Source organism: Lampetra planeri, unplaced genomic scaffold, assembly GCF_965212315.1.
Source record: "Lampetra planeri unplaced genomic scaffold, kcLamPlan1.2.h2 scaffold_1168, whole genome shotgun sequence".
NCBI classification, from domain to species: Eukaryota; Metazoa; Chordata; class Hyperoartia; order Petromyzontiformes; family Petromyzontidae; genus Lampetra; species Lampetra planeri.
The window spans coordinates 4406-30947 of record NW_027613881.1 but is presented as its reverse complement, the minus strand read 5'-3'; the positions used below and the strand labels follow the sequence as shown (position 1 = coordinate 30947).

The 26542-nt window shown below is 45.8% G+C and overlaps 5 protein-coding genes and 1 pseudogene across 5 annotated transcripts; 4 read left to right on the top strand and 2 right to left on the bottom strand.

Moving 5' to 3' along the window:
- Window positions 1–672: 672 nt before the first annotated feature.
- LOC144738786 (proteinase-activated receptor 3-like) lies at window positions 673–2491 on the bottom strand. The gene is given in 3 exon segments (XM_078621785.1): window positions 673–1320; window positions 1323–1711; window positions 2428–2491. Coding segments are annotated over 3 exon segments (1101 nt in total).
- Window positions 2492–5445: 2954 nt separating this feature from the next.
- LOC144738785 (proteinase-activated receptor 1-like) lies at window positions 5446–7339 on the top strand. The gene is given in 6 exon segments (XM_078621784.1): window positions 5446–5506; window positions 6088–6428; window positions 6430–6591; window positions 6593–7055; window positions 7058–7116; window positions 7118–7339. Coding segments are annotated over 6 exon segments (1308 nt in total).
- Window positions 7340–8650: 1311 nt separating this feature from the next.
- LOC144738784 (proteinase-activated receptor 2-like) lies at window positions 8651–10715 on the top strand. The gene is given in 3 exon segments (XM_078621783.1): window positions 8651–8741; window positions 9654–10006; window positions 10008–10715. Coding segments are annotated over 3 exon segments (1152 nt in total).
- Window positions 10716–11352: 637 nt separating this feature from the next.
- Window positions 11353–12968, top strand: LOC144738783 (proteinase-activated receptor 2 pseudogene; annotated as a pseudogene).
- Window positions 12969–15597: 2629 nt separating this feature from the next.
- Window positions 15598–16449, bottom strand: LOC144738782 (cholesterol 25-hydroxylase-like protein 2). Its single transcript, XM_078621782.1, has one exon. The coding sequence runs from the start codon at window positions 16447–16449 to the stop codon at window positions 15598–15600; it is 852 nt and encodes a 283-aa protein (XP_078477908.1).
- Window positions 16450–20942: 4493 nt separating this feature from the next.
- Window positions 20943–22879, top strand: LOC144738781 (protein S100-Z-like). Its single transcript, XM_078621781.1, is given in 3 exon segments — window positions 20943–21083; window positions 22726–22839; window positions 22841–22879. Coding segments are annotated over 3 exon segments (294 nt in total).
- Window positions 22880–26542: the final 3663 nt, after the last annotated feature.

Below are 26542 nucleotides of genomic sequence, written 5' to 3'. Positions count from 1 at the left end.
AAGGTGAACGCGTCGATCCCTTGTGGTGTCAGAGGGTCGACGTACCCGAGACGACTGTATGTGGAACGGTGCGCACCGATAAGCTCTGTTCAAACTTCTGCCCATCATTTGTTTTGATACGAAAACATCTGCGCGGTGTGAAGATGAGATGTGTCTCCATGTGGAATAAAGTGTCATTGAACAGCTCCGCAGCCTCTTGTTTGCTTTGTCCGCTCTTGCCAGCAGATGGCGCTGTTTGATCAAAGACGGTTCAGACTCACCAGAGACACACAAACCTCTGAGAACGACTATCACATTTATTAATCGAGTTCCAACCCGATGGGAAATTTGTCTGCGATTAGAAACGACGCATTTACAGAACGAGTACAAAACAAAGTGTGTGCATCACTGCATCCTGTCATAGGCGGGACAGGAAGTACTAACCCATATGTCACGGAAACACCCTCTTATTGGAGTAAGTCAGAAACAAATAACTTTTCATCGTAGGTTTGTGTCGGCTTCTGTCAACTCCAAAAGACAAAACAACAGACGTTATCTGAACGTACCGACGCTATGTTGTTTCACAGTATCAACCAGTTTCAAACAGGATTTCCCTCAAAAAACATCAAAACTTCAAAACAATCTTTGTATGTCAGTGCCGTGGACCAGTCAGGTGGGTTCTAACATCTTCCTTTAGAAGGACACGTTCAGGTTGACCTTCCAGGAGCTGCAGGAGAACCTGGACCCTGCAGACTTGGACAGGAGGAGGAAGAGGAAGGGGTCAAGCGCAGCGTGGACACAGCACAGACACACGGCCACGTTGAAGGCCACGTACAGACCGTCGGTTCCGTACGCAAACAGCTGCACGTAGTGGATGAAGCGCAGCATGCCGGCGGGGGCAAAGCACGCCAGGAAGATGAAGAAGACCAGTGAGCTGGACTTGATGTACATGGCCCAGTCGAGTTGCGAGCGGTTGAGCTCGCAGATGATCTGCAGGTAGCAGACGACCGTGACCATGAGCGGCACCAGGAGACCCAAGACGGTCAAGAAGAGGTCGTAGTAGAGCAGGAAGACGTGGGAGCCGGCGTCCAGCGGCAGCACGTCCGTGGCAGGTGACGCGGCCCAGCTCGTGGGAGCCAGTAGGTCTGCTGGAACCAGGAACACGGGGACCACGGCGGTGGCGAACACCCCCCAGACAGTGACGCTGGCCGCGGCGGCGTACCACCTCTTGGGGAGACTCTTGTACGTGAACGGGTGGACCACCGCTAGGTAGCGCTTGATACTGATGCAGGCCAGCGTCTGGGCTGAACAGTACAGGTTGCCATAGAAACAAGCAGTGGACCAGCCGGCAGGCGGCCCTCGCCGAGCACCCAGTGGTTTCCATGGAGATGGTAGTGAAACTTGAAGAAGAGGGAGAGGAGGAGGAGGAGGTCGGAGACGGCCAGGCTGCAGTAGAGGATCGCAGAGGACACTTTTCTGATTTTTGTGGCCAACGTGGCCAGAATGGCCACATTGGAAGGGATCCCCACGGAGACGACCAGGATATAAATAACGGGGATGACCCGGGTACTCAGAGCACCGCTGAGGTAGCCCACTGTGCTGTTGCTTAGTAACCGCAGTGATGGAGGGGAGCGTGGAGGAACGGCTGTTTGTTTTCCATTCAGGGGATCAGCTGGCTCCTGCTCAACGCTCCAGTCGCCCTTTAAACGTTCTGGGCTCAGGAACCGACCGGCTGCCGGCTTTCACCCGCCCTGCAGACCACAGCGTTACACAACCTTAGAGTTGTAACAACTGTAACATGATGCATTCACACACATTCTGTTATCATTGATACAAGTGAAGATGACGTTTAATTTCACGACTTAATTGATTTGTAATGGTGGGGGTTTTTGTGTGTGTGTGTAACACTCACTGTGTCATAGGACGTCACTCTGATTTTCAACTTCCCCAAAAAAACTTTCCCAAAAAAAAATGCATGTATGAGTGAGGAAATTGCTTCAGTAAGTCACACTTTTTTTATATGATTCATATTCAGAGTTTGTAAATTGGAAAGTGTGTCTGTCACAATTTGATTTGTGACAGTGACAAGTTCCTTGTTAAAATGTTACAGTTGTGTAACTATCAATGACTTTACCAAAGCGACGTGACTCGTTTTATTTTCCAGCACTGTCAAACAGGTTCATCATCACCCTTCATTCACATAGTGAAGGACCAAAAAACATGAACAGATGTAAGTAAAGTTGTAATAAGAATATGTCCATAAGTAACTGCAATCAAATTACATTGTATTATTATTATTATTATTATACAATTACATTACATGAAGATTAGAACCTGATGCAGTTCCAGTTCCTGTTTGTTCCAACACGTCAACAAACCTTTTGTTTGTCTGGGTGATTTTAATGCCCCCCCACCGAAAAGTTTCAAAGTTGCTGACGGGTCTCTCACCTTGCAGCTGCTGGGCCTCACACACACACACGAGCCCCACGAGCAGGAACACCACTTTGTTCATGGTCTCTGATTCTCAGCGGACACGTTCTGCTCAGTGACTTCCCTCCGTTTGCTTCGCCCGGTGGGTGGATGCGCTCAAACAGAGCTGCCCCCCACGCCCTCCACCCCGTCACCCTCCCCACAAACAAACAAACCATAACAAGGTCTCTGCTGCAGCTGGAATGTGGCTTCTGATTTCAATGCAGAGCGTGACCTTCGCTTTCTTCTGAGGTCGCAGTCCGACACCCCACGTCTCCTCCTCAGTGTGATTGTTCTTCTGCTTCATCTCAGGTTGACGGTTTCTTTTAAGCACCACAAAGTGGCTGAAGTCGAATAAAAGAGGAAATTGAAAGTCAGGAAATGTGTCTGCAGAAGACCAGCGAGTCTGAACTAGAGCCGTTGCCTCACATGAAGATGTTGGATGTTCAATCAGTTCTCCCATTCAGATGATGAGTCATGTTCTCTTTCGTTTCTCTGCAGGTTTTATTGTTTCATTTCATGGAATCTCATCAAACTGCAGCTTCGCATGTTTTCCTTCACACATTTCACCACATGTTTCGGTGTTTGAAGTGTGTGGGTGCAAATGTCCTGCTGGTGGCAGATGTTGTTTATCAGCGAGGGGGGGTGGGGGTTGATGGAGGACGACCTCAGAGCCACACTGACCTCACCCTGGTTCCAACGTGACTGTGGATGTGAACCCAGACACAGATGAGTCCCCGAGAAAAAGTCTGACGGACAAACCTGATTCATTAAGTCAGTCGGACTATTTTGATAGTACGTTTGGTGTAAAAAAATAACTTTACAAAAGAAAATGAAATGAAATGAAATCCAAGGCCACACACACACAAATTAATTCCAACATTAATTTAAACTAAAAGAAAAAAATGCTAATCACACTATGAGTAATATTTAAAAGACGTTAAGTAAATTCCAACCAGATAAAAAATTTAGCTTTATGGGGGAAGTACTCAGCCCTGATCATTTCAGGAAATGTTCATGGATGTGTAGAACGCTCGAAAATTTAACGTGGTGGTCAGGCTTCACTGACAGGAAGCTGCTTCTGTTTCCTGTGTCTGCTCCATCACACGGCGACTTCCTGTTTCACAGCAATTCAACGCCGAAGACTTGAACTTCAAACTGACCGAAGTCACTTTTTTTTCCTTTCTGTTTATTTTGCACTTTGAAACAGTTCGTCGGGTGGTGTTCCAGTGGGTCCCTATGGTACCAACATATACATGCCAGTACAGAGTAATTCACACAACAATGATACCATCTATACCATCTCCTCAGTCCTCAAGTCATATATGGGCTCATTGTGAAGAAGTCTGAAGTCACTACTCAAAGACAAAAAAAACTTGACCTGTTATAAGTGTTAATTTATAAAACCCATTTTACATCACTTGACTAGTTTCATCTTATTTTGAAGAAAATCCTTTAACTAAAAACTGCGATAATGAGTTTGTCCACAAGAGGACGACAATTCAAATAATGTATTTTTTTCTTCTCCTCCAGCCTCAGTATTTAGAGGAGATGATAAATCAGCAGTAGGTTCTCTCTGCGTGCCCTCCTTATCCAAACACATCGCTGCCAAAACGCCTCAGAGGAGGGGACGTTTGGGACCGTTTCCTGTTCCAGAACTCATTCTTTCATAATTGCTGTTTACATTAACACAACAAACAAGAGTAATCACTTTGAGACAAACAGCAGCAGAAACAGTTAAATTACTCTCCAGACACAACGGCTTTTTTTTTTTTTTTAACAGGCTGACAGTTGAATTTAAGATTTATCAGTTAAATAGTTAAATGCCATCTCCTCTTTACAGGGCCAGTTCCTCTTTGTAATTAGTAAAACTGAACTTTTTTCTTTTTTTCCATTTTCACAGTTAATCAAGCAGCAAACCCTCAAATGTGAGTGTGCGTTATCTTTCTGTGAAAACCAAAAAGGGAAGATGGCGGCTGCAGCTGTGTCCTTTCTCTGCCGGCAGCTCGTCCTGTCAACGTCACAGTCGGTGTGGGTTGTTTTTCATTGTTCCAGAACATGAAGTTGAGCTACAGAGGAAAGAGCTAATCTCCCATCCGGCCTGTGATGAGCTCATGTTGGCTGAGGAACGCCCAGCTCCAGTGGCTCCTCAGAGGAACCGACCAGGCCTTCTCAACGACACCGAGGGCCTAAATATTGTTCCACTGATGTATTTATAGCATCTTCATCATCCAGATGAACTGTTTGTGTTTGGGGAGAGAAAGACGCTCTGCTCACTTCTTGTCGACACAGAACATCTGCGGGACACAGCAGTCCAGGAATGAGACTGATTTTAACTATTTGTCCACGTGTATATGATCTGCTCCCTTCATATGAAGCTGAATCGATTCATTTATGGTTAAATAACCATTATATCACGTTTAGGGACAAAGACAAAACCCACTTCACATGAGTTCTGTCATAGACTTCACTTATTGGTATATAAGCTAAGATAAGATAATTACGACATTAAAACTGACATATTACAGCAGCTAACATGATATTATGGTCAAAAAGAGGTCATACTTTACAAAGTAAAACTTAATGTACAGAAAGTACAATAATATATAAAATAGCAAATACAGATTAAGTAGATTTGATAGACGTAGATTGAAACAAGTATTTGTTTTTTTTAAATAAAGACTGTGGAGGACAGATGTGTGTGGTGGGTGTCCACAGTTCCGTTTGATAAGATCTGAACCAGTGTCTGATCCCAACCCTCCGATCTGTGGATGATCCCTGCTGGAGTTCGACGGGAAACGTGACATCACACCATCGAATTTGTCTCCGGATGTAGGCGACTTCTGATTGGCTACTGGGCCAAAAGGGGGGCGGGGCCAGCGCTGACCCGCTGCAGCAGCATCCTGGGAAAAAAAACATTCGACGAGTCGACCACAGACCCAGAACCGAGAGGAGACCCAGCACCGGACCTTTGGAGAAGTCTGTCCCGGTAGCACCATGACGAGTCCGGTTCTTCTGCTGCTGGTCGTGTTCGCAGCCTGTGATGGAGCCAAGAACGGTCAGAACCTTCATGTCTCAGTTCAAAACTCTAGAAACAGATGATCGGAGCTGAACGGAAGAGTTGGAGCACAGACCGCGTTTGATAACCCCCCCCCCCCCCCCCGGCGACGGTTTGTAACTGTATGAACTAAGATATATAAAAAAAGGACATTTAAAAACTGAAAAACGTACAAGAGCTTAAATTAAAAACTAGAAACTTGATGAATTAACTGAAATCCATTCTTTATGTTTATTTCAGAGGATCTCCGTACTTCACGTACCAAATACTCAACTCGACTTTGCTCATTTGTATTTATCAGTCCTTGTAAAATACATGAAACAACAAAACATTAAAATAGTTTAAGACACAGGATACATCAGTGGTGTTGTTAATGCTGTGGGGGTTCCGTGTCCAGAATCAATTCAGTCTGTTCTCACATGAAACAATCCGTCCGTTTTTGATGATACAAGAGCATATTTTGCATTTTTGAACTCCTCCTGTGGAGTGAGTGAGACATTCCCAAGGGTAGGTAACGTGTTCTTCAGACGTCTCCCCATCCATGGACGTTCAGTGACTGCTTCTGTTTTTTCCTCTCTCAGGCAGTATTCCCGGAAGAACGTTTGCCTCCTTTGACAGGTCGGTGACCGACGAGCCCATCGACCTGGACGATCTGGACCAAGATGATGGCGGCGGCGGATTAAATGTCTCTGTCCGCAATACGAGCTCCACCAGGGGGCCACAGCTGTCGGAGGCGGCGCTGCTGTTCCTCACGGGTCCCGTGTCCACGGTCCTCATCCCGTCCTTCTACACGCTGGTCTGCGTCCTCAGCGTGCCCATCAACATCTGTGCTGTGTTGGCCTTCGCCCGCCGCATCCGACCCAAGAAACCCGCCGCCATCTACATGCTGAACCTGGCCTGTGCCGACCTGCTCTTCGCCGCCCCTGTTGCCCTTCAAGATCTCCTACCACTTTGGGGGCAACGACTGGGATATTCGGGCGCGTTCATGTGCCGTGTGGTCCACGGCGGCGTTCTACTGGAACATGTACTGCTCCGTTCTCCTCATCACCTGCATCAGCGTGGATCGGCTCCTGGCCGTCGTCTACCCCCATCGACTCGCTGACGTGGAGGAGGCCAAAGGTCGCGGTCGTCGCCTGTGTCGCCATGTGGCTCCTGTCCTTCGCCGGCTCGGTGCCGCTCGTCCTCTCCGACCAGACGCTCCACCTGAGCGAGCTGGACATCACCACCTGCCACGACGTCCAGCGCGTGGACCAGCTGATCTGGCACTACAAGGTGTACTTCATCACGCTGTGCTGCAGCCTCTTCCTCCTGCCTCTGTTCGTCACCGTGGCCTCGTATTCGCGGGTCATCTGGTCGCTGAGCCGAGTCCCCAAGGGCGTTCCAGGCCGCTCGCGGAGGAGAACCAGAGCGGTGGTGATGGCGCTGACGGTGTTGACGATGTTCCTGTTGTGCTTCACCCCGACAAACTGTCTGCTGCTGGCGCACTACGTCCAGTTCAACGCCGCCATCCAGGAGAGCCGGGAGGCTCCGGAGGGCTCGTACGCGGCCTACTGGTCTTCGTGTGCTTGGGGAGTCTCAACTGCCTCCTGGATCCTCTGCTCTACTACTTTGGGGTCGTCGCAGTGCCAGAGGGAACTCGCCAGCGCACTGAGGTGTGAGAAGATCACAGCCGGCTTCAGCCGCACTCAGTCATCATCCGACTCCTACAGATCCAGCAGCAGAACCATCCTGAAATCCAGCCGCACAGAAACCTCCAAAATAAAACCGTCAGCTGCCAAAGCGGATTCGTTCCAAGGGAGCGACAGCAGCCAGTACAAGAAACTACTGGTGTGATGGCGGCCAGCAAACAACAGAAATATTTGACTGTCTAGTCGAAGCACAAAGTGTTTCCGTTTCATGTTTCCGTCATCGACTCATAAATCTGTTTGCTAGAAACGATCTGAGGGACGACGCTCATGAAGGAACAGACGGTTTCAAAAAATCTGCCGCAGTGTTCTCTCAAATGTGAGAACTAAATAATGTGTGAAACGTGAACGCACGTCCCAGATGCTGCTAAAACTCCAATTTTTCACAAACGGTCGGGTCCGTGCACAAACGTCATCAATGGAACAGGCTGCGACACCTTAAACATCCATAAGGAGTTTGACACTCAGGGAGCAGGTCGTCGTGTCGTCGTGTTGACAGACGGGCACTCGGAGAGCACAGATAAGATCAACATTCACAGCAGTAGCGTTGAACCGGCAGAAATGGACGATTTACGTCTGAGAATATCAACAAATAGTACACAATACAAACAATGTAACTCAAATCTAATTCAACAATGTACTGGAGAATTATTACGGATATTTACATGCTGGTAATTAATAAAACTGCCACGCTGAACTTGCACTGACACAAGGTGACAAAGTATGACGATAATATTTTGCTCATTGTTGATATTTTATACATGAATGATGAACATGAAAATAGTTTTTGTCAAGTTAAATCGCGTTAATAGTCACAAAAAGTCGGTTATTTCTGGGCCCGTATTTACACTCTGATATTGTAGCTGCTATGAAATGCTTTTACGCTGTGCGATGTGTCAGGACCTTTTGTTTCATGCAAACACAGATGGCTATCTTTCACTTCTTCACTTTATTTTAAATAAACACGTTTGTTTTAAAATCCTGTCTCGAAATGGGTCATGTTTTTTCCCCAGCAGATGGCGCTATCACACCTCCTCACGCTGCATCACTGCATTCATCTTCTGCCCCTTGCTAGTTGAATGAATGAATGAATGAATGAATGAATGAATGAATGAACATTTCGTCTAAATTTACTTCAGCAGCCTTTGGTTCTTCAAAAACAGCTGCCACTTCCTAAAACAAACTGTGGGTGTCGTTTTTGCTCACAACAACACAGAAACATAAAGTACACAAAGTGAAATAAAATAAACGGATGTATTTAAATGTATTCTAGCTTTGTAAATATTGACTTTCCAGTCAATGATACATGGGAATAATCCTAATAATAACAAATGAACACATAATATTTGACTTAATTTCACATTTATATGTATTTGTATGTTGTATCTTCATATTAACTGTATTAATTTAATACACAATATTAAATAGTCACCCGTTGGTTTCATTTCATGTCAAACAGATGTCTTATCAGCTGCACGCGGTCATTGGCCGCAGTCGGGCCTGTGACGCGGTGACGTCACGCAGGTGCCGCGGCACGTATTTGAGCGCACGTCAGTCACAACAGCGACCACACCTGGGACTCTCGGCGGTTCTGGTCATGACTCGGAGGACGGGATGGGTTCTGCTGCTTCTGTGTTGTTCCGTACAAACTGCTGTTTGTCAGCAAGGTGAGAAGCCGTTTGTGTGTTTGTTTGTTTGTTTATTTGTTTGTGTGGTCAGGGGTCAAAGGCAGATCGTGCAAAGCTGTCGAACTCGATTCCGGAAGTAAATAAAGACCATGTTCTTTGAAACGTCTTTGAAGAAAAAAACCATCTCACACTTTTCTTCACTTGAACCGTCGTTTGTCTGATGAAACCTGCAGTTTGACTGAGGTCGAGAGTGTCGAAAATCTAAAAATTCAACAGAAAAAAAACATGATGATCTGTTCGAATCTTGTCTCCCTGAGGTTACACATCCACACACAATTCACTGCTGTCCATTTGCAAGAGAAACCCCGATGTAATCTATATCACGTTTATTTGATCATCTCAAAGAATGAGAGGCAATGTTGTCAAAGTGAGTGTTAAACCTTAGAATAAACTGAGCCCAGATACACTGGTGATCATGTTTCTCCTACGGTTAGTGTCAGAAAACAATCCGGAATCCAGTGACATCGGAGCCGCTTTGTACCGATGAAATATAACGAAGACTTTAAAAGAAACACGTGAAAAAAACCAAAACAATGCAGCTCGTCTGATGTTTGTTGCGAGTGGTGCGGTACGGTAGTGCCCCCTCCCAGACAGTGAACTGCACCGATCAGTTCTCTTGTAGCTGCCGACGCATCAGAATGTCCTTGCAGGTAACAAATGTGAGCAGATGACTCTCACAGGTCAACGTTGGCTGACAGGAAGTGACCTCACATGCAGCTGACCGTACGTGTTCCCTCCTGCCTTTCACTACGTCTGTCTCTTCTCACGCTGCAGAGGAGTCCCGAGGCTTCACGGGCACCGAGACCAAAGACGGGCTGTTGCTCGGCTCCCAGGCTAAGACGGTCCTGAGCAGCAGCCTCACCACCGTCTTCCTGCCGATCATCTACATCATCGTGTTCGCCGTGGGCCTGCCGGCCAACGCCTTGGCGATATGGGTGTTCCTGTTCCGGACCAAGAAGAAGCACCCGTCGTCCATCTACATGGCCAACCTGGCTCTGTCCGACCTGCTGTTCGTCGTCTGGGTCCCCCTAAAGATAGCGTACCACTTCAACGGGAACAGCTGGATCTACGGCGAAGGCCTGTGCAAAGTTCTGGTGGCGTTCTTCTATGGAAACATGTACTGCTCCCATCGCCTTCATCACCTGCATCAGCGTCCAGCGTTACTGGGCCGTGGTTCACCCGCTGTCCCAGCACAAGAGGGACAACGGCGTGGCGGTGGCCGTCTCCGTTACAGTCTGGGCAGCGGTCTGGCTCCTCACCATCCCGCTCTACTTGTACGACCAGCAGGTGAAAGTCGCGAAGCTCGACATTGTGACCTGCCACGACCTCACGCGGCCCGGCCACGTGAAGATGGCCGCAGGCTACTTCCTGACCATGGGGACCGCGGGGTTTGTGTGTCCCACCGTCGTGTGCATCGTCTCCTATGTGCTCATGCTCAAAGCTCTCCGGACCAGCATGACGGACGCCGCCATCGCCAAGAAGCGGCGGAAGGCCGTGGTGCTCATCGTCATCGTGCTGGTGCTGTTCCTCGTGTGCTTCACTCCGAGTAACATCATGCTGCTGATACACTACGGCCTCCTGCTGGGCGGGGCCGAGAACAACCTGTACGGGTTTTACATCACCACGCTGTGTTTGGCCAGTCTCAACAGCTGCTTGGACCCGTTTGTGTACTACTTCATCTCCGAGGACTTCAGGGAGCACGTGAAGAACACGTTCCTGTGCCGCAGCGAGAGGACAGTGGAGAGGATGCGGGTGTCGTTCAGCGCTCTGAAGTACTCGAAGAAGACCAACACGTACACGTCTAGCTCAGGGAACACGCAGAGCAGTACGTGCTAATGGATTGGATCAGCTGATCATGTGATGCTGATCATCAGCTCCGGCTCCTCTCAGGTGTGAACATGTGATACGACTGTGTGTCGTCTGCCTCTAAGCTGCAGCTTTATGTCGCTTCAGTTTTGTTAATATTTATGAGACATGTATACAGTTTAATGCTGAAACGTTTTTAGCTTTTCTTTTTTAATGTGCCAAAGGGACTTCATAGAACGTTATGATGTTGTTGTTGTTATTTTTACCTGTAGCTGTTTTAGTGTTTACAATAAAAGTCAATAAAAGCATTTACCAATAAGTTCAGTGTCTCCATTGTATGTTTTTTACAAACCTCACAAACAGCTACATCAACTATATATATATATATATATGATGTATATGTATGTATAGAGTCCTAAATATTTCTAAACATTTTACGAAAAGGAAGCTCAGGACTGATGAGTAGTGAATTATTTCAGTAAAGTTCTTCTTGTATTGTCTGTGGTCACCTGTGTCCTGTTCTTTGTTGAAGTGTTGAACCAGAATAACAACAACAACAACAATAATAATTCCATCTGTCTGAACCACGACGAACATGTTTTAGCGCCGAGTATTTCGTCATTGATCTCCATGGTGAACGAGGTGAGAGTACCTGTCCGGAGAGCAGATGGGTGGAGTCGGAGGTGACGTCATAGTTCCGGGGCGTGGCCTCCAAGAGGAGGTGAACGTTCCAGCCGAGTCGGTCGGTGTCGGTGAAGGAGAAGAAGAGGACGACAGAACCGAGTCAGACATGGATTTACCGCGTTTTCTGTCGCTGCTGCTGGTTTCCTGCTGCCTCTCCGCGGCTCAAGCCTCCAAAGGTAAAACTGAAATCTATGTTTGGATTTGTTGTTTGTCTCAAGACACGAGGAGCTCCAGCCTCAATAAAAACAGCGGATCTTGGGACTCGTTGAGATGTCTCCACAGATCCATCCGTGTCAGAACACTAGTGGTTTGGTTGAGTTTAATAAGGTTTCATAAGTCAATCCTAAAAAGTTTTGGAGTTGTTCTGTGAAACTTCCTGATGAAGTGGTGATATTTTCATGGAAAAGTGTGGATACATGTATTAATTCAGCCTGGAAATCCATTTCCTGGAGATCCAACAGAATCAGATATCACCACTTGTCCCCACTGGTCTCTGTTATGTTTCCAGGGAAAGGACGTGGGTTCATTGGACTTGTTGACCCGAAGGACTCAGACCAAGTTGTCGTTGACCAGACAACAGCTGACACGCTGAGGAGTGGGCTGACGACCGTCTTCCTCCCAGTCGTCTACATCGTCGTGTTCGTGGTGGGGCTGCCTGCCAACGGCATGGCCATCTGGGTGTTCCTCTTCCGGACGAAGAAGAAGCACCCGTCCACCATCTACATGGCGAACCTGGCGCTCGCCGACCTGCTCTTCGTCGTTTGGATTCCCCTAAAGATCGCCTACCATTTCAACGGCAACGACTGGATCTACGGCGAGCCGCTGTGCAAAGTCCTCACGGGCTTCTTCTATGGGAACATGTACTGTTCCGTTCTGTTCATCGCCTGCCTGAGCGTGCAGCGGTACTGGGTCGTAGCTCACCCTCTGTCCCAGCAGAGGAAGAACAACAAAGTGGCGATCGGCGTGAGCGCGGCCGTCTGGGCGTTCATCTGGCTCACCAGCACGCCGCTGTACCTGTACGACCACACGGCCCAACTCGGAAACCTCGACATCACCACCTGCCACGATGTCAGCGTCATCGCGGACCCCTCGAACCCGTACCCTTCCGTCCAGCTCCCCTACTTCTACTTCATCTTCATGGGGATGGTCGTGTTCCTCGTGCCGTGTATCGTGATCGTCGTGGCGTACGTTCTTTTACTGCGAGCGCTGGGGAAAGGGATGGAGGACAGCACGGCGTCAAAGAACCGCCACAGGGCCGTGGTGTTGATCGTCATCGTCCTGGTGACGTTCCTGGTGTGTTTCATCCCGAGTAACATCATGCTGGTGGTGCATTACTCTCTGCTGAAAGACGGCGTGATGAACAACGGCTACGGCTTCTACATCACCACGTTGTGTCTGGCGAGTCTCAACAGCGTCCTGGACCCGTTCATCTACTACTTTGTGTCGGAGGACTTCAGGAACCACGTGAAGAACACGCTGCTGTGCAGGAGCAGCAGGACTGTGGCGCGGATGAGGGTGTCGTTCAGTTCCATGAAATACTCCCGCGAGAGCAAGTCGTACGTGTCGGACAGCGGCAACACGCAGAGCAGTACGTGTTAGCGGCCGAGCTCTGGGACACGGTCAGGTCAACGGCTGAGCCCGGTTACGTCAAAACAGCAGATAACCAAAGAATAACTTGACAATGTGAAGGTGACTCTGCTGTGAGGAAGGCGGAGCTGTATTTTATAAACTGGTGTTCAAGGGCAGCATATTTTTCAGTAACTTTTATGAGAAGAACTCACTCCGAATTAGAATCTTTTTTGTCTTCTATTGTATGAAATGTGTACTGTTGAGTTTGAGAACGTGTTGTGTTGTTACGTAGCTTTTTAAATAAATCATAAAACCTCGGTTTCTGTGAAACCTCCCCTGCGATTGCGCAACCGCTTGTCCCGATTGAGTCACTGGGATTTTTTTTCACTTGTTACGTAGACAAACTCATCGTCTCTGAGAGTTTGGAATTTATGGAATGTGTTTGTGTGTGTGTGTGTGTTTGTGTGTGTTTGTGTGTGTGTGTGTGTGCGTCGCAATCACTCCCTTACTTTTCCTGAAGTCGCGGGCAAAAGAGAAATGTTATTTTCACGACACATTCTTTTCTTTAAGACAATAAGACAAAGGGGTTCCTGTGAAGTTAAGTGCAGATAAGAACCACCACCCGTGGGTCCATAAACAGTGGGGAGAGCTCCCTTTGCCTTGACGGGTTGAGGGGAAGCTCTGGGCCGTTTGAAACAGGTAAATGATTGTTGTGCAGTGTCATGTTTCCCTTTGTTTGCACTCGGAGAAGAATAGCTCACTTCCAGTGGTCAGAGACACTCCCTGATACATTTACTGTGTGACAACAACCAGAAACCCCCACTAGTTCTTGATGGAACGTTTAAAGGTCAATTCAAAGCTTTAAAACCTGTTTTTGCTTTATTTGTGTTTCATTTTAGCTGGCTTATGCAGGAACTACCCACAGAACTATTGACGCTGTGTAACCAAAGCCAGAGAGGATGCCATTAAAGAAGAGGTACATAGATTCATTCAACAAGAACTGCTTTAGTCATGTTTTTTCACAGAGGAGAGTTTCTGCCTTTTGAGTACTTTGCTAGAAATGGTACGTCATGAATTAGACAAGCTGTGTTGGAGAGTTTATACTGTTCATGATTTGTCTCTTTCCCCCCAATGCTTTGATGCAGGCAGCACTGGAACAGGCCTCTTATTATAGGCTGCAGTGTTGTTACATGTTCAAACACATCAGGCTGCCTGCACTGGTGCAGGACACGGCTGCATGGCATTCATGTAGCCTACGTTACGCCTTATGGTTATTCACATGTTCCTTTAAGTTCAGTTTCAGCCGTAGCAGAGTTTTGTAACTGTTTTCCTTATGAAACATACATGTTTGCAGTTGCACACACGGCAGTTTGTGTCACAAGTTTATGTCAGGCAATACCGTTTGCTTAAAGCTTCCTGGAAACGGCACCCACATGTTTAACATACGCCAGGAGGGGTTGTGGGATTGTGTGAAATATTAAAGGTCGTTAATGAGTATTTACACAGACAAGACCGAGTACAGCATCATATGTACAAAAAAATACTTTAAGTGAGATGTACTGACAAGGAGACTCTGGGATTGTAATGGAGTCAGAGACCAGAAGTACCCGCAGTGTCTGAATGCAGTGTTACTGAAATACACATGACCTGTTTCAACAAAAACACGCCCAAACCAGTTCTGACTGCAGGTTTCAATCCCTGGCGAAAACCAGCGACAAGAGAGACGAGGCCCAGGGAGGGTGTGTGTGCGCGTCTGCGTGCATGTGTGTGTACGTGTCAGTCACCATGACGCACTGCGTGTGACCCGTCACATGATTGTAATACTGTTTTAGTGTCAGAGATTCATCTCAGTGACTGGTGCAGATCCTGCAGCTGAGGTCTGCTTTGTGCACGTGTGTTGTGCTTGTTGTGTTGAAATGCGCCCTCTGCTGGTTCGTTTGTTGATGTGCAACCACCTCATTGGAATTTAGTTGGAATGTCCCTTAATGATTGATTACTGATTTAAAAACTCTTTAAATCTTTTCAGTCTGTGCATGTTTTAATCAACGACACCCATGTACAATTTACCATCACAGGGATAGCCTCCTATTCATAATGAAGACCTCCCTCCGGTATTTATCCTCTATAGGGAGGATAATAGATTAGTATTGCTCCCACGCGTCATACTGGGATGCAGCTAAAAGACGGCCATTCATGCATGTGAGGGACAGAGGGACGGTGCTGAGGAGAGAGTGAGGATGTGTGAAATCACACAGAACCAGCCTCGGAGGAGATCTTTTGATGTCACACGACAACTCTTGTGGACTTGTTGTGTTTATTTTTTTTCAAGAACATGTTACACATGCATGAAAGCTGACCTGAGAGCGCCACAGAGACGAGATAACAATCTATACAATATACCAGGAAAAGAAAGTCTATGAATACGTACATAAACATACATGCAGTGAGGGATTCAAGCGCAACGTAGTAAACTGAATTTAATCTGACCACTCACCAGATGTTTGGAAATGTTCTATTAATAATCAATATCCGTTTTCCATTAGAGAGCCCTGGAAGATGTTGGTATAACACAAATATTGCAAAGAGAGGAAGGAGAGACAGACATGGAGGAGAAAAAAAGAACTGTGTAGGAGGTGCTAAAGAGATTAATTGGAGCTTCTTAGTCTTTTCGTCCTTTCATCTCGTCTGGCTCTGCCGTGTGGCTGCAGGGAGCTGGCACTGTGTGGGTGCCTCCTAGCCAGTCCCAGTGGGAGAAGAAAGGGGCATAGTTGGTGCCGGGGCGCTGATGGTGAGCATCATGCTTGGGCGCACCACCCCAGAGGCCAAAGGGCACCAGTTTGTGCATGGACCACGGGAAGTCGTAGCCGCAGTGGTCCTCAGTGGAGACGTAGACGTTGAACACCATGAAGCCCCATGTTGTGAGACAGTGGCACTGAAGGAGATAGGGGTCCACTGTCGCCCAGAACCCCACGCTGAACAACTCCCAGCCGGACAGGTACTGGGTGACGAGGCTGAAAGGCTGGTTGTACTGGTGGTGCACGGCGTGGAAGGTGCGGTACAACCAGGGAACCCTGTGGTGCAGCAGGTGCCAGACATAGTACTGGAAGTCAAAGACCACCATGCAGCCTAGGATGCCCAGGAAAAAGCCCCAGAGGGTGGGTGCTTCACGGGGCAGAGGGGTGGGCGGCCTCCACAGCCACTGGGCGACTGCAGCAGGAAAGATGTACAGCAGGTGGTTGTAGATGGTGACACCCAGCGTCGTCCAGATGTTTGGCCAGCTGATGTGCCGGTCAGGATGGAGCCTGTAGCGGTTGATGCAGGGCCAAGTGGGTGCCAGCACGTCCAGCAAGGTGTAAAGGCCAACCAGGAGGAAGTAGGTGCTGACGGAGAGGACCACGGGGAACAGAGGGCTCCTCAGGAGGTCGTGGTGGTTCTGGCGGAGGTAGTCCCATGCAGGCTGCAGTACCACGCTCTGGGACAGGCCCCCAGTCATGTTGCTCACATCCGACATCCAGAACAAAGCCTTCGTTCTGACTAACCTGCCTGAGTCCATCACACGATGTCTCGCTTTCAAAAGAAGAATGCAAGGATTATCCTTCACCCAAGCACCCCAGCAGAGGATGATGAGCCAATCAGCTTCCTCATATAAGTTAAGCAACAGCAAATTGCCTGGTGATGTTGTGCCAAATTGGACAGCCGGACTGTCTTAGCCTCTTATGTATGTTCAAGCCCCACCTCCAACGCCCCCACCCCCCCCCATCCTCCGCGCTTTAAAAGAAGGCGCTCTGTAAAGACCCTTTTTCATGGGCACAAGGACGGCAGCCAGGACTCAGGAGCCGGGCCACAACAGCTCTCATTTTTGACCCAAATCATGAGCGAGCACTTCCGTTTACACATGAATTTTACTTTGTTACATAAAAGAGGCTTTTAGCATTTGAAATTAAATGAAAGAAAGCAACTTACTGTATCGTTCAACTGCTGCATCATTCATATTTCAAATATAGTTGCCTCACACACACACACACACACACACACACACACACACACACACACACACACACACACACACACACACACACACACACACCACACCACACACACACACACACACACCACACACACAAACAGCATCCCTTGGGCCCAAGAGGGCCATTAATCATCGAAAAGCTGTCAAATGAGAACATGAATTGAGAAAGCAATTCACTTTCTGATGCAGATACTATTGTCGAAAAACTGTGGGAGCAGCAACCACAGATCCTGTTACTATGGTCTGATCACAGCAGTGGCTCTTTGGAGCGATAAAAAGCCATTTATCTGCTCAAAATCAGATGAGTTGATGCAACATTATACGCCTCAAAACAGGACGAAGTTCACTATTACACACTATAACTGAAAATAAATTAATTTGGTGTCAAATAAAGTAATGGAAAACCCTTATTGTTTTTAAGGGCCTCTAAAAATGAATGAAAATATTCCCGTGTGGTTCGCAAACATTTTATGCAAATTGGACAGCTGTACCTTTGGTTCCTACACTTCCCACAATGCAACAGTTCCCCCCATCAATTTGGCGGTAGATGCATGGTGTGCTATGCTTGTTAGCAGCGGTAAATTAACAGTAAAAACACTTGCTTCAACGACGCTAAATGAAGCCGTTTACGTCGCAGTGATCACAGGCCTTTCACATTTGCGACTGGTGTAATGATTCTAACCTTATTTGGTTGATTCTCATATTGGAGTGAATCATTGTAATGAGGATAACCTCAACCAAGATAGTACTGAAGAAGACGAAGGAAGATTGTACGCGATGTAGTACTCGTTTACTGGACGCGAAGATATAAGAAAAAAAAAACTAGCATAGAAACTAACATCACCCCTGTGGATTAAATACACAACGTATGTGACCGGTGAGTACTCATGGTTTGTGTTTGTGTGTGTGTGTGTGTGTGTGTGTGTGTGTGTGTGTGTGTGTGTGTGTGTGTGTGTGTGGTGTGTGTGTGGTGTGTGTGTGTGTGTGTATACTGTATATACTGTGTGTATATATATATATGTATATATTTGTGTTTCACTGTTCCTGGTTGCAAATCTGTGTGGCGTGTTCTCGTTGCCATGGTAATCGTGTGTCGCCGGACCCAGTGTTCTATTTGTGTGTGAAATCGTTGGTTTTCATAGCTATTGTTTTTTTTTGTTTGTTTAAATACACAGCCTTTTTATGAATTTTGCCAGCGTTTGTTCTTGTTTCGATCGCATGTGTTTCACGATGATGTATCATACTCGATGAATATTGTTTTATTCTATTTATGCTGCTTCACAATCTTGTCCCCGACACGATAATTCAATGTTTAAACATTTTTTCCCCCTTAAATCCTCAAAATCTATAAATATCAACCACGTCAGCACATCCTGTGATACCTCCAATCAGGCCAATAGAGCGCAGTAAAACTCAAGTCTTCAAAGGCAAAAGGAGACAATGCAATGCATTCCTGCTGTAGCTGGAAGGAAAAGGTTTTCAGTTTCATGGCTAAAAGAAGAAGACACAATGTTTCAAATGTAAGCGATGAAGGCGGCTTCGGAGACAGGAGAGCACAAAGTCATTTTTTTAAAAACTACTGTAAACTACTTTAAAACTGACATGCACACAAAAATAATCACATCCATAAAGGTAACTAGAATATTGGGTTCATTGAGGATGACTGTTATCGATGCTTCTCACAGCCTTTGTATTGATGATTGAATGACTGTGTGGGCACAGGGATTCGTAAACATTCAGGCGTCACTTGTTCATTTATTCATGCCCAATGAGACAGAAAGCTAAGCTGTTCCTTACTGCAACTGCCCAAGGCCTAATGGTTTATCTGATAACTTCACTGAACATATTAATACCTCCATTAGCTAGATGTGGAAGGTCAGGAGGATTCTAGATAGCTGTTTGCTTGTTGGCACACACTCATATGAGCAGAAACCATTTTGATCGTTTGTGTTGCCGCTGGTCTGACAAGTGTTGGATAAGATAAATGAGATGTGGAGCTCCACTTCACTATACCCTCGAAGATGATGACAAGGTGTGAGACTCCTCCCTCCCGCACCCCCCGAGGGCTTGCGCTTCCTTGCTGTCTGTGACTTTCATTGAGGCTCTCTGTCTGCTTGTGTGTGTGTTGGTTCTGCAGGATTTCTGTTTGTCCTTCATTAATCAAGGATTATGAATTTCTTCTATGTGGTAACTTGAATTGGTTGTCACGTAAGCCTGGCCTAGGGTCGACCCCTCAAGTCATCAGAGGTTTCGGCTGCAACTGATGCCTTCCTTGTGACACATTTTCTTCAAAGAAATGTTAGTTTGCTGCTGCATAAACATATGTTCTAGGGAGATGTGACCACACACACACCACACACACACACACTCATTAGTTATTAGTTACCATTACTGAAACAGTGTTTCCATCTCCAGAACGTTTCGGTATCACTTCCCCTCTTTGGCACAGTCCAGCATATATTAGATTGTCCAGGACACGAGTTTTGTCGGTTTCACCAGTCATTACGTTCTTATGATAGGTTTATTTTTAGCCACAGTAGGTTTCATCTTTATTGTCATTCTTGTGCGTGACAACCCCCGTAAAAACACGATGGTCCCTCATCCCCTCATCATTTCTGTGTCACAACTGACAGTGGAGAATAACACTCTATTTAGCCCCCAAATAAAGTCCCGGAGGAGGGACAACCTTCCTTCCACTTGCACCCACTGAAAGTAAGTTTCCATTTATTAAGGTGATGAAACCGGGTGTCTCACAGCTGCTGATAGCCATTGTTGTGCAGGAAGTCGAGCCATGAGACCATGAGCTCGAACTGTCATCACATCTGTGATGACAGTGTAAGGTGGTTTTAATACAACACCAACCCTCCACTTGTTGTACATGTTAGTATGAGGGTGATATGAGCCTCATGTGTGGAAGCAGCAGTGCAATTAAATTTTTACTGAATACAAAAAAAGAAAAAAAGAAGCAATTCTCTGATAAAATCATGATTAACTCGGAGGCTGTTGGAGCGATTTTAAGCTCTCCTGTCTCCTGTATCTGACAAAGCGTGTATCACACTCCAGCATCTTCAAGGTGACTGCAAAGACAGCGGGAGATTGAAATGTCCCTTCAGTTTGCACCTGAAGGCTTTTAAATGTTTGGTGGTCAACACAGAGTGTCTTTACTATGCTTGTATTACATTGATCTTTTTCGTTCTTTGCAAGTCCAAGCTTACAACCACATCTCAGCCCTGAGTGCTACTGATGAAAAGCATGAATATTTAATTTAAAAAAAATGCAATTAACTATTACTAATTCAAGTGTGTGAATTACTCTGTAAGTAAGCCACTGTCACTCCATCTGGCCAAGCTGTCTGAATGTGTAAAAATGAAAAAACTTGAAAACTAAAATGAAAAATGTAATTAATGACCATTTATTTCACATATTGATTTACCTTCTCCTGTCCAATTAGTTATGTTGTACTTGTGTGACAGAACATGTTTCACAGACAAACCCTTTCAAACATACAAGCATCGTTCTGTCATTCATCCTCCATTGGATCAAAACTACAGGAAGTGGGAGTAACCGGGGGCGCTACAAACGATGCAAAACCTTTATGAAAGCCTCTGCAGGACACAAGGTTTGGTGAAAGCCCACGGGGCGTTAAGGTTACACCGGTACACGTTTTGTTTTTCAATTAACAGCACTGATTAAAACCTGACAAGAAAGACGGTTACCATGGACGTCTCACCTGTGGAATTAATTAGCGTCACAAAGATAGAGGATGGCCCACTCGACTTCTGCTCACTTCCCAATAAACAAGCTGTGGCACCGTGTCTGTCGTCACATTTCCACAGGACTTTAACCAGGTAAGAACACCACTCAGCCAGCAGATGTCGGATTATTCTTGTGTGTGTGTGAGAGAGTGAGACATGGCCTGGTGAGTTCATTGCAGACATGTTGTAACTTCCAGGAAGCTGCAGAGGTTATCAAGAAGAATGCCGAGCCAACTTGAGGGTGCAATGGATGCGCTGATAACGGTCTTCTACAACTATTCTGGGAACGATGGAGACAAATACAAGCTCAACAAGGGCGAGTTAAAGCAGCTGCTCAACAGCGAGCTCACCGACTTCCTTACGGTAACAATTCAATATTATTATTTTCTTTTGGGGTTACACATCGTCTTTGAAATGACCTTTGTGGACTTTTTATCCCCTAGTTGGTCCGTAATGAAAGCTATTGAGCATGAAAGGCTGCATGCTGTATTCTAAGATGCTTTGCTGTTGCTGGAATCCCATGAAGATTAAATGAACCATGTTGTCAAATGACATCAGAAAGAGCCTTTTGACATTTCCTATTGATCGCTGTCCTGCTGTAACTGCCGGTAGCTTTTCCATCATTAGCAACGTGGGATGTGAAAGGATGGATGGGAGGAGATAAAGTCCCTTCAGATAAGCCCCCCATGCTCCTGAGTCGGTGTGATTGCGTGTACATGCCGGCTATTTCAAATGATTGAGACCAATGTGCCAACGAGGACGGTCAGGATTGCGAGCCTTGACCTCCGATGCCTTCAGATACAGTTTTTTCCCTCTCACATCTTGTCCTCTCTGTGGACGGGAAGCCTCAGGTGCTTGGGATCATCATCAGCGGCCCGTATCGCCTCCAAATATAGACGCCGCCGTGATGTCATCACATACCCGTGGGCTGCAGTCACCTCTGAGAATAGATGTAGTGAGGCGAGCATTCACCCTGCACTTCCTATTACAGAAAACCTGGACATGCACACTGTGCGTCCATGCCTGGATCTTCTCCAGACCGAATGCTCCACTCGCTGATGAGAAGATGCAACACAGAAGATGTGCTTTTATTGTGTTTTAGTTTGAGTTTATGCATTCAACCCTTTATTTCCAATCTCAGGAGTAAAATTGAGGACAGTCCTCATTTTCAATGTGGCTGACACACACACAAAAATAATCACATCCATAAGTAAACGCACAGTGTAAAACAGGCCTAAACGAATCAGATGAAACGGTTACAGAGTGGGAGGGAGGTTTGTTATTAATGATTTCAGTTGCCCGTAAGAAACTGAGAAACTGAGTTGGTACATTGGATGGTGATGTTTGGATTTTTAAAATGTAAATTACTGTTATTGTAAAATATAATATTATATTTACTCCTGAGTTAGCATTAGCATTATCTGAAAGTGATCTTACAAACACCAACGGGTGTTTCTGATCCTGATGACTTGTTCCAATTAGCTTCCTTTGGGAAACAGGAATCGATCAGCTGTTTCTCAGTGTAAGCAAGTTTGTGATTATTATATGTGAAAAGCATGGAGGTTTCTTATTTCACTCGTAAGAGTTAGGAGATCCGGTGAAGTTTTTTTCCTTGAAAAAATGTTTTTGAGAGTGTTTCAACATTTCCTCTGAGGCTGAAGTGTGGAAAAGGAAAGCCATGTCTTACTTCTCTCTCTTGGAGGAAATGAGCACTAAAACATTAAATGTGATCAGCTGCAGCCTCGCGGGTCATTTAACAGCAACATTGCTCTGCTCTCCCGCTGGACCTCATCCCTGGAGTCCAATAATAATCCTACAGCCCAAGTGTTTTTCATCCTGCATGGAGGAAGTGATGCTTTGCCCATCTTATGTGTGTTGTTTTTATTTCTCAAACAGTATGAAGGTTTGATCAATGTTGCACAGAGTCACTAGAAAGCCTCCGGAAATGTCAGGTTAAACGTCAGGTTGTTGTAAATTAATGCTTTCCCTCTGCTTTATGTCTCAGTCCCAAAAGGATCCACTGCTGGTGGAGAAAATCATGAACGACCTGGACTCAAACAAAGACAACGAGGTGGACTTCAACGAGTTTGTTGTGTTGGTGGCCGCGCTGACGGTCGCCCTGCAACGACTTCTTCCAGGAACAGAAGAAGAAAAAGTAGAATGTGCTTGTGAAAACCACTTCACTTCAGTTGTCACATTTGACTGTTTTCATTTCATGCATTTTTAAAATGTTGTCATCTGAAAACACTTGCTTCTCTCCCTGTAAAGAACTGTAAATGTCATGTTTGAATTTCTGTCCTGTAACTGGATAAGACCTGAGCTCACACAGGATGATGATGTTATTCACATTTTAGTAGATTATGTTTCAGAGTGATATTAAAAAATACACCTTCATAAGTCTGTGTTGTTGTGTATTGTCTCCTCTAACCTTTTCTTTAATCTGACTTCACTGGATTTCCCTTCACAAAAAACATTTCAATACAATTTAAATGTTAAGTACAAACTCTAGTGCAAGCTGAAACTCTCCTTATCGGCTGTTCATGAATCCAAATTTTCCTGACAGAGCCTGAGTGGACTTCAAGGAGGAAACCGTGTTGTCCTAGTTTCCCCAAGGAGAAAACCCTTTTCCTTGGACTGTCGCAGACTAGCATGGAGGGAAAAAAGTAAATACTGTTGGAGATGATTCTTACGATTTGAAATTAGAAAGTTTGACATTTTTAATAAATGTGGCAATATTCAACAATTGTCAGAGACTATCCTGAGATGAGTAAACAATTCCAGCTGCATCTGCTTGTAGCAACTAAATGAAGCTTTGGTGGATAAAAATATTCTCTGCAAAGTGTGAGCAGCCATTGACTGTGTGAGACGTGTGTGCGAAACCATGTGTACAGTCTTCTTGTTCATTCACATTTCACACTGGACTTTTTTTTTCCCCCCACAAGACGGGGAGGCCGTGCTGTAAGGAAATGATCGTGCACCGTGTCGGAGTGACGCTTGTCGATACCAACACACATGGACCACCTGGGTCCAACAGCGTTAGCCAACCACAACCACATGTTCCCCCTCCAGCACATGTGGTTGATATTCTCACCTTGGAGAGGATGAAAGTGTTGACTGAAGCCATATTTGGGGTTTTTCACTGTGTGTCGCAGGCGGCTAATTTGAAATGCCGTTTTCCCACTGTGGATGAAAGTGATTAGAACACAGTGATTCTTTTGTTCTTGCAGATGGTGTTTGCATAAACCCTTGTGGTTTTGGCGCAGTTTGTCACTGATTGGCTGTAATTGAGCATGATAATCATCCTCTCTCTTCAGGGAAGATGCCTTGCAGTAATTATGTTGTTTGCTCAATTCTCCAAATGTTGCAATCAGTCATAAAGTGCCAATGGATCATTTCTGATGTGCCATGTGATTGCCTCTTGGTTCCACACACTCTTTATTCTTCTGTCACGTCAGGAATCCGAGAAAACGAAAGAGCCTCATGTGTGACTTTTAACTGCTGAGGAGGCAAAGCTAACTAAGCCACTGGAGCCCTTTGTAACAAAGGCTAGCCACAAGCTTCCTGTGGCTCTGGACTTGAAGGCATGGAATCTTATTTCCTCTAATTTGTTTTCTCATAATATGTAGCTAAGTGTCATTGACATAATGCAATGAGGCCTGTTGTCTCTGGAGAGTTCCGTCACACTGTGGGCGTCAAGGTAAGGGTCAGAGGAGAGGATCACCATCAGATTTTAGTTTGGACTCGTCATTAGATATCTTTAGTTTTCCACATTCTTTGAGTTCACAGGAAGGTTTCTTCTTTCATTTCATGCGTCCAAATGTAGCTGCTCCCTGCGACGAACGTCTTTCGAAACAGCCCCTGGCTCTCAGCTCCACATGCTGTCCGTTCTCCTGTTTCGTCACTTTGCACGTCACTGCTTGTGTCAGAACGCCTCGTTGTGTGTGTGTGTGTGTGTGTGTAAAGCTTCACTGATGCATATTGCTCAGACAGCCTCAACTTATTATAAGGACGTAGGAAATGTAATATGATCAAGTCATTTTTAGTTTGTGTGTGTGTCTGCAGTGTGAGGGAGATATGAGACGACAGCATAAATATTCAGGAGCTTTTATGAACCAGTGCTGAAAAGATCTTATCAGCAAAAAGAAAAAGAGACAGAAGAAGCATTGAGACGACAATGAATTAAAATTATTGCTGATTTTGACATTGGGAAAAAAAAAGCCGGGAAGTATGTTAGCTCATTTAAAAGATCCTGAGGGTGAGACATCTTCAGGCTGTCAGAGAAGCTGTGGAATGGTGTGAAAGGCGTCGGATGATGGAAGATGACTCCATTTACACGGCGAGTGATGAGCCAGATTTTCCACCTGAGCTTCCTTTGCTGTGGAAAACGGTGTGGTCTTCCCTCAGGGGACGACAACAACAACAAGACGCCTTTTGATAGAAGCCATTCTGCAACATTTGTTGGCCGGTGTGCAGCCATGTTGCCTTTATTCCTTCACGTCCTGTAGAATTCCTGTGTGCAATGCTCAGTCGCCAAGCGTCACCAACGTGACTCTTGTAGTTTTATTACAATGACTGGTATTATTGTTGTGACCGGATATCTCAGAAAGCATTAGATCACAAGGGAAGGTTGAGAGCTCAGTGGAGATCGACGTTCTATGAAAATAAAATTTATATAATACTGTCTATAGTCATGTTTTTTTTCTGAGCACCTCCACATGATCAATTCAAAATGTATTAACCATTTTATGCTGGAATTTGGACAAAGTCGAGAAACCTCAAGCTCAAGTTCTCATTGTTGGTATGAACCTTTAAGTCTTGTGCTGGATGATTATTGACTAAGTTCCTGTGGTTGATTTGAATGTCAGTTCTGATTTGCTCATTGTGTGGAGAGTTTGTCAGGTTTAGAACACACTGCAGCACTCTTTCAGTATATGAGGGGGAAATATAATGTCACCGATGAAACACAACACACAAACATCAAAAATATTAGCTGTAACAGAGGATATGTTCATTTACAGGTGACATGAACATGAGGAATGAAACATGTATAATTGAGTGACAGATGCGACAGTCAGCTGGAGCGAAGCTGCTGCTTTTCCTCTCCTGCCACTTTCAAATGTTCATTACAGCTCCAGTGCTTGCTGTTCTTTTCAAAATGACGTGTACTCACACGTGCACAGCTCGTCGGCCCACCCTCCTGCGTTATCACAGGCTGTGACTGCAGCTGTCTGTGGGCGATAATACACCTGCAGATGATTTAATCACCCTTCACCCCATCAGCTTGCACCATTCAAGCCACCATCTTCATCGCAGATAGAGCACGTTTTTCCCTGAATGGTGGTAGTGGGGGTTCTTGTATACTCCAGATGTTGGCAGTACTTGTGGATCTGTCCACCTGAAAAGCAAACCCTCCACAGGTGTGAAAAAACATGAATGCAGTGGGGGGTTTTTGTTTTAAATGATTTGCTTGCTACCTTACATCTTGATGACCGTGAGTTAGCAGTTAGGTAGCTAACCTGATTTGACTGAAAGTGTGGGAAAGGAAGGTTCAGTGATTCTAGATCTTGTTTACATAACTTTTTTTCCTTCTGTCTCATTGGTTGATTGTCAAGTAGGGCTACAGGTCTCCTGGGAAACACCTGGAAGGTTTTGAGGTCACCCAGCTAATTAGAAAGGCAAAACAAAGCATATCTACAGCGGTTATTTATAATTATGGAGGAAAATAAAACCTGCTGAGAGGATAACTTTCTTGACTTAAATTTGATGACATTTTACCTGGAGACACCCAGCGTCTGCTGCAAAGGTGCAATTTGCATCCAGAA

What these genes read in the sequence shown, in the direction of transcription:
- LOC144738782 (XM_078621782.1), bottom strand. Translation starts at nt 16,449, where the DNA reads ATGTCGGATGTGAGCAACATGACTGGGGGCCTGTCCCAGAGCGTGGTA.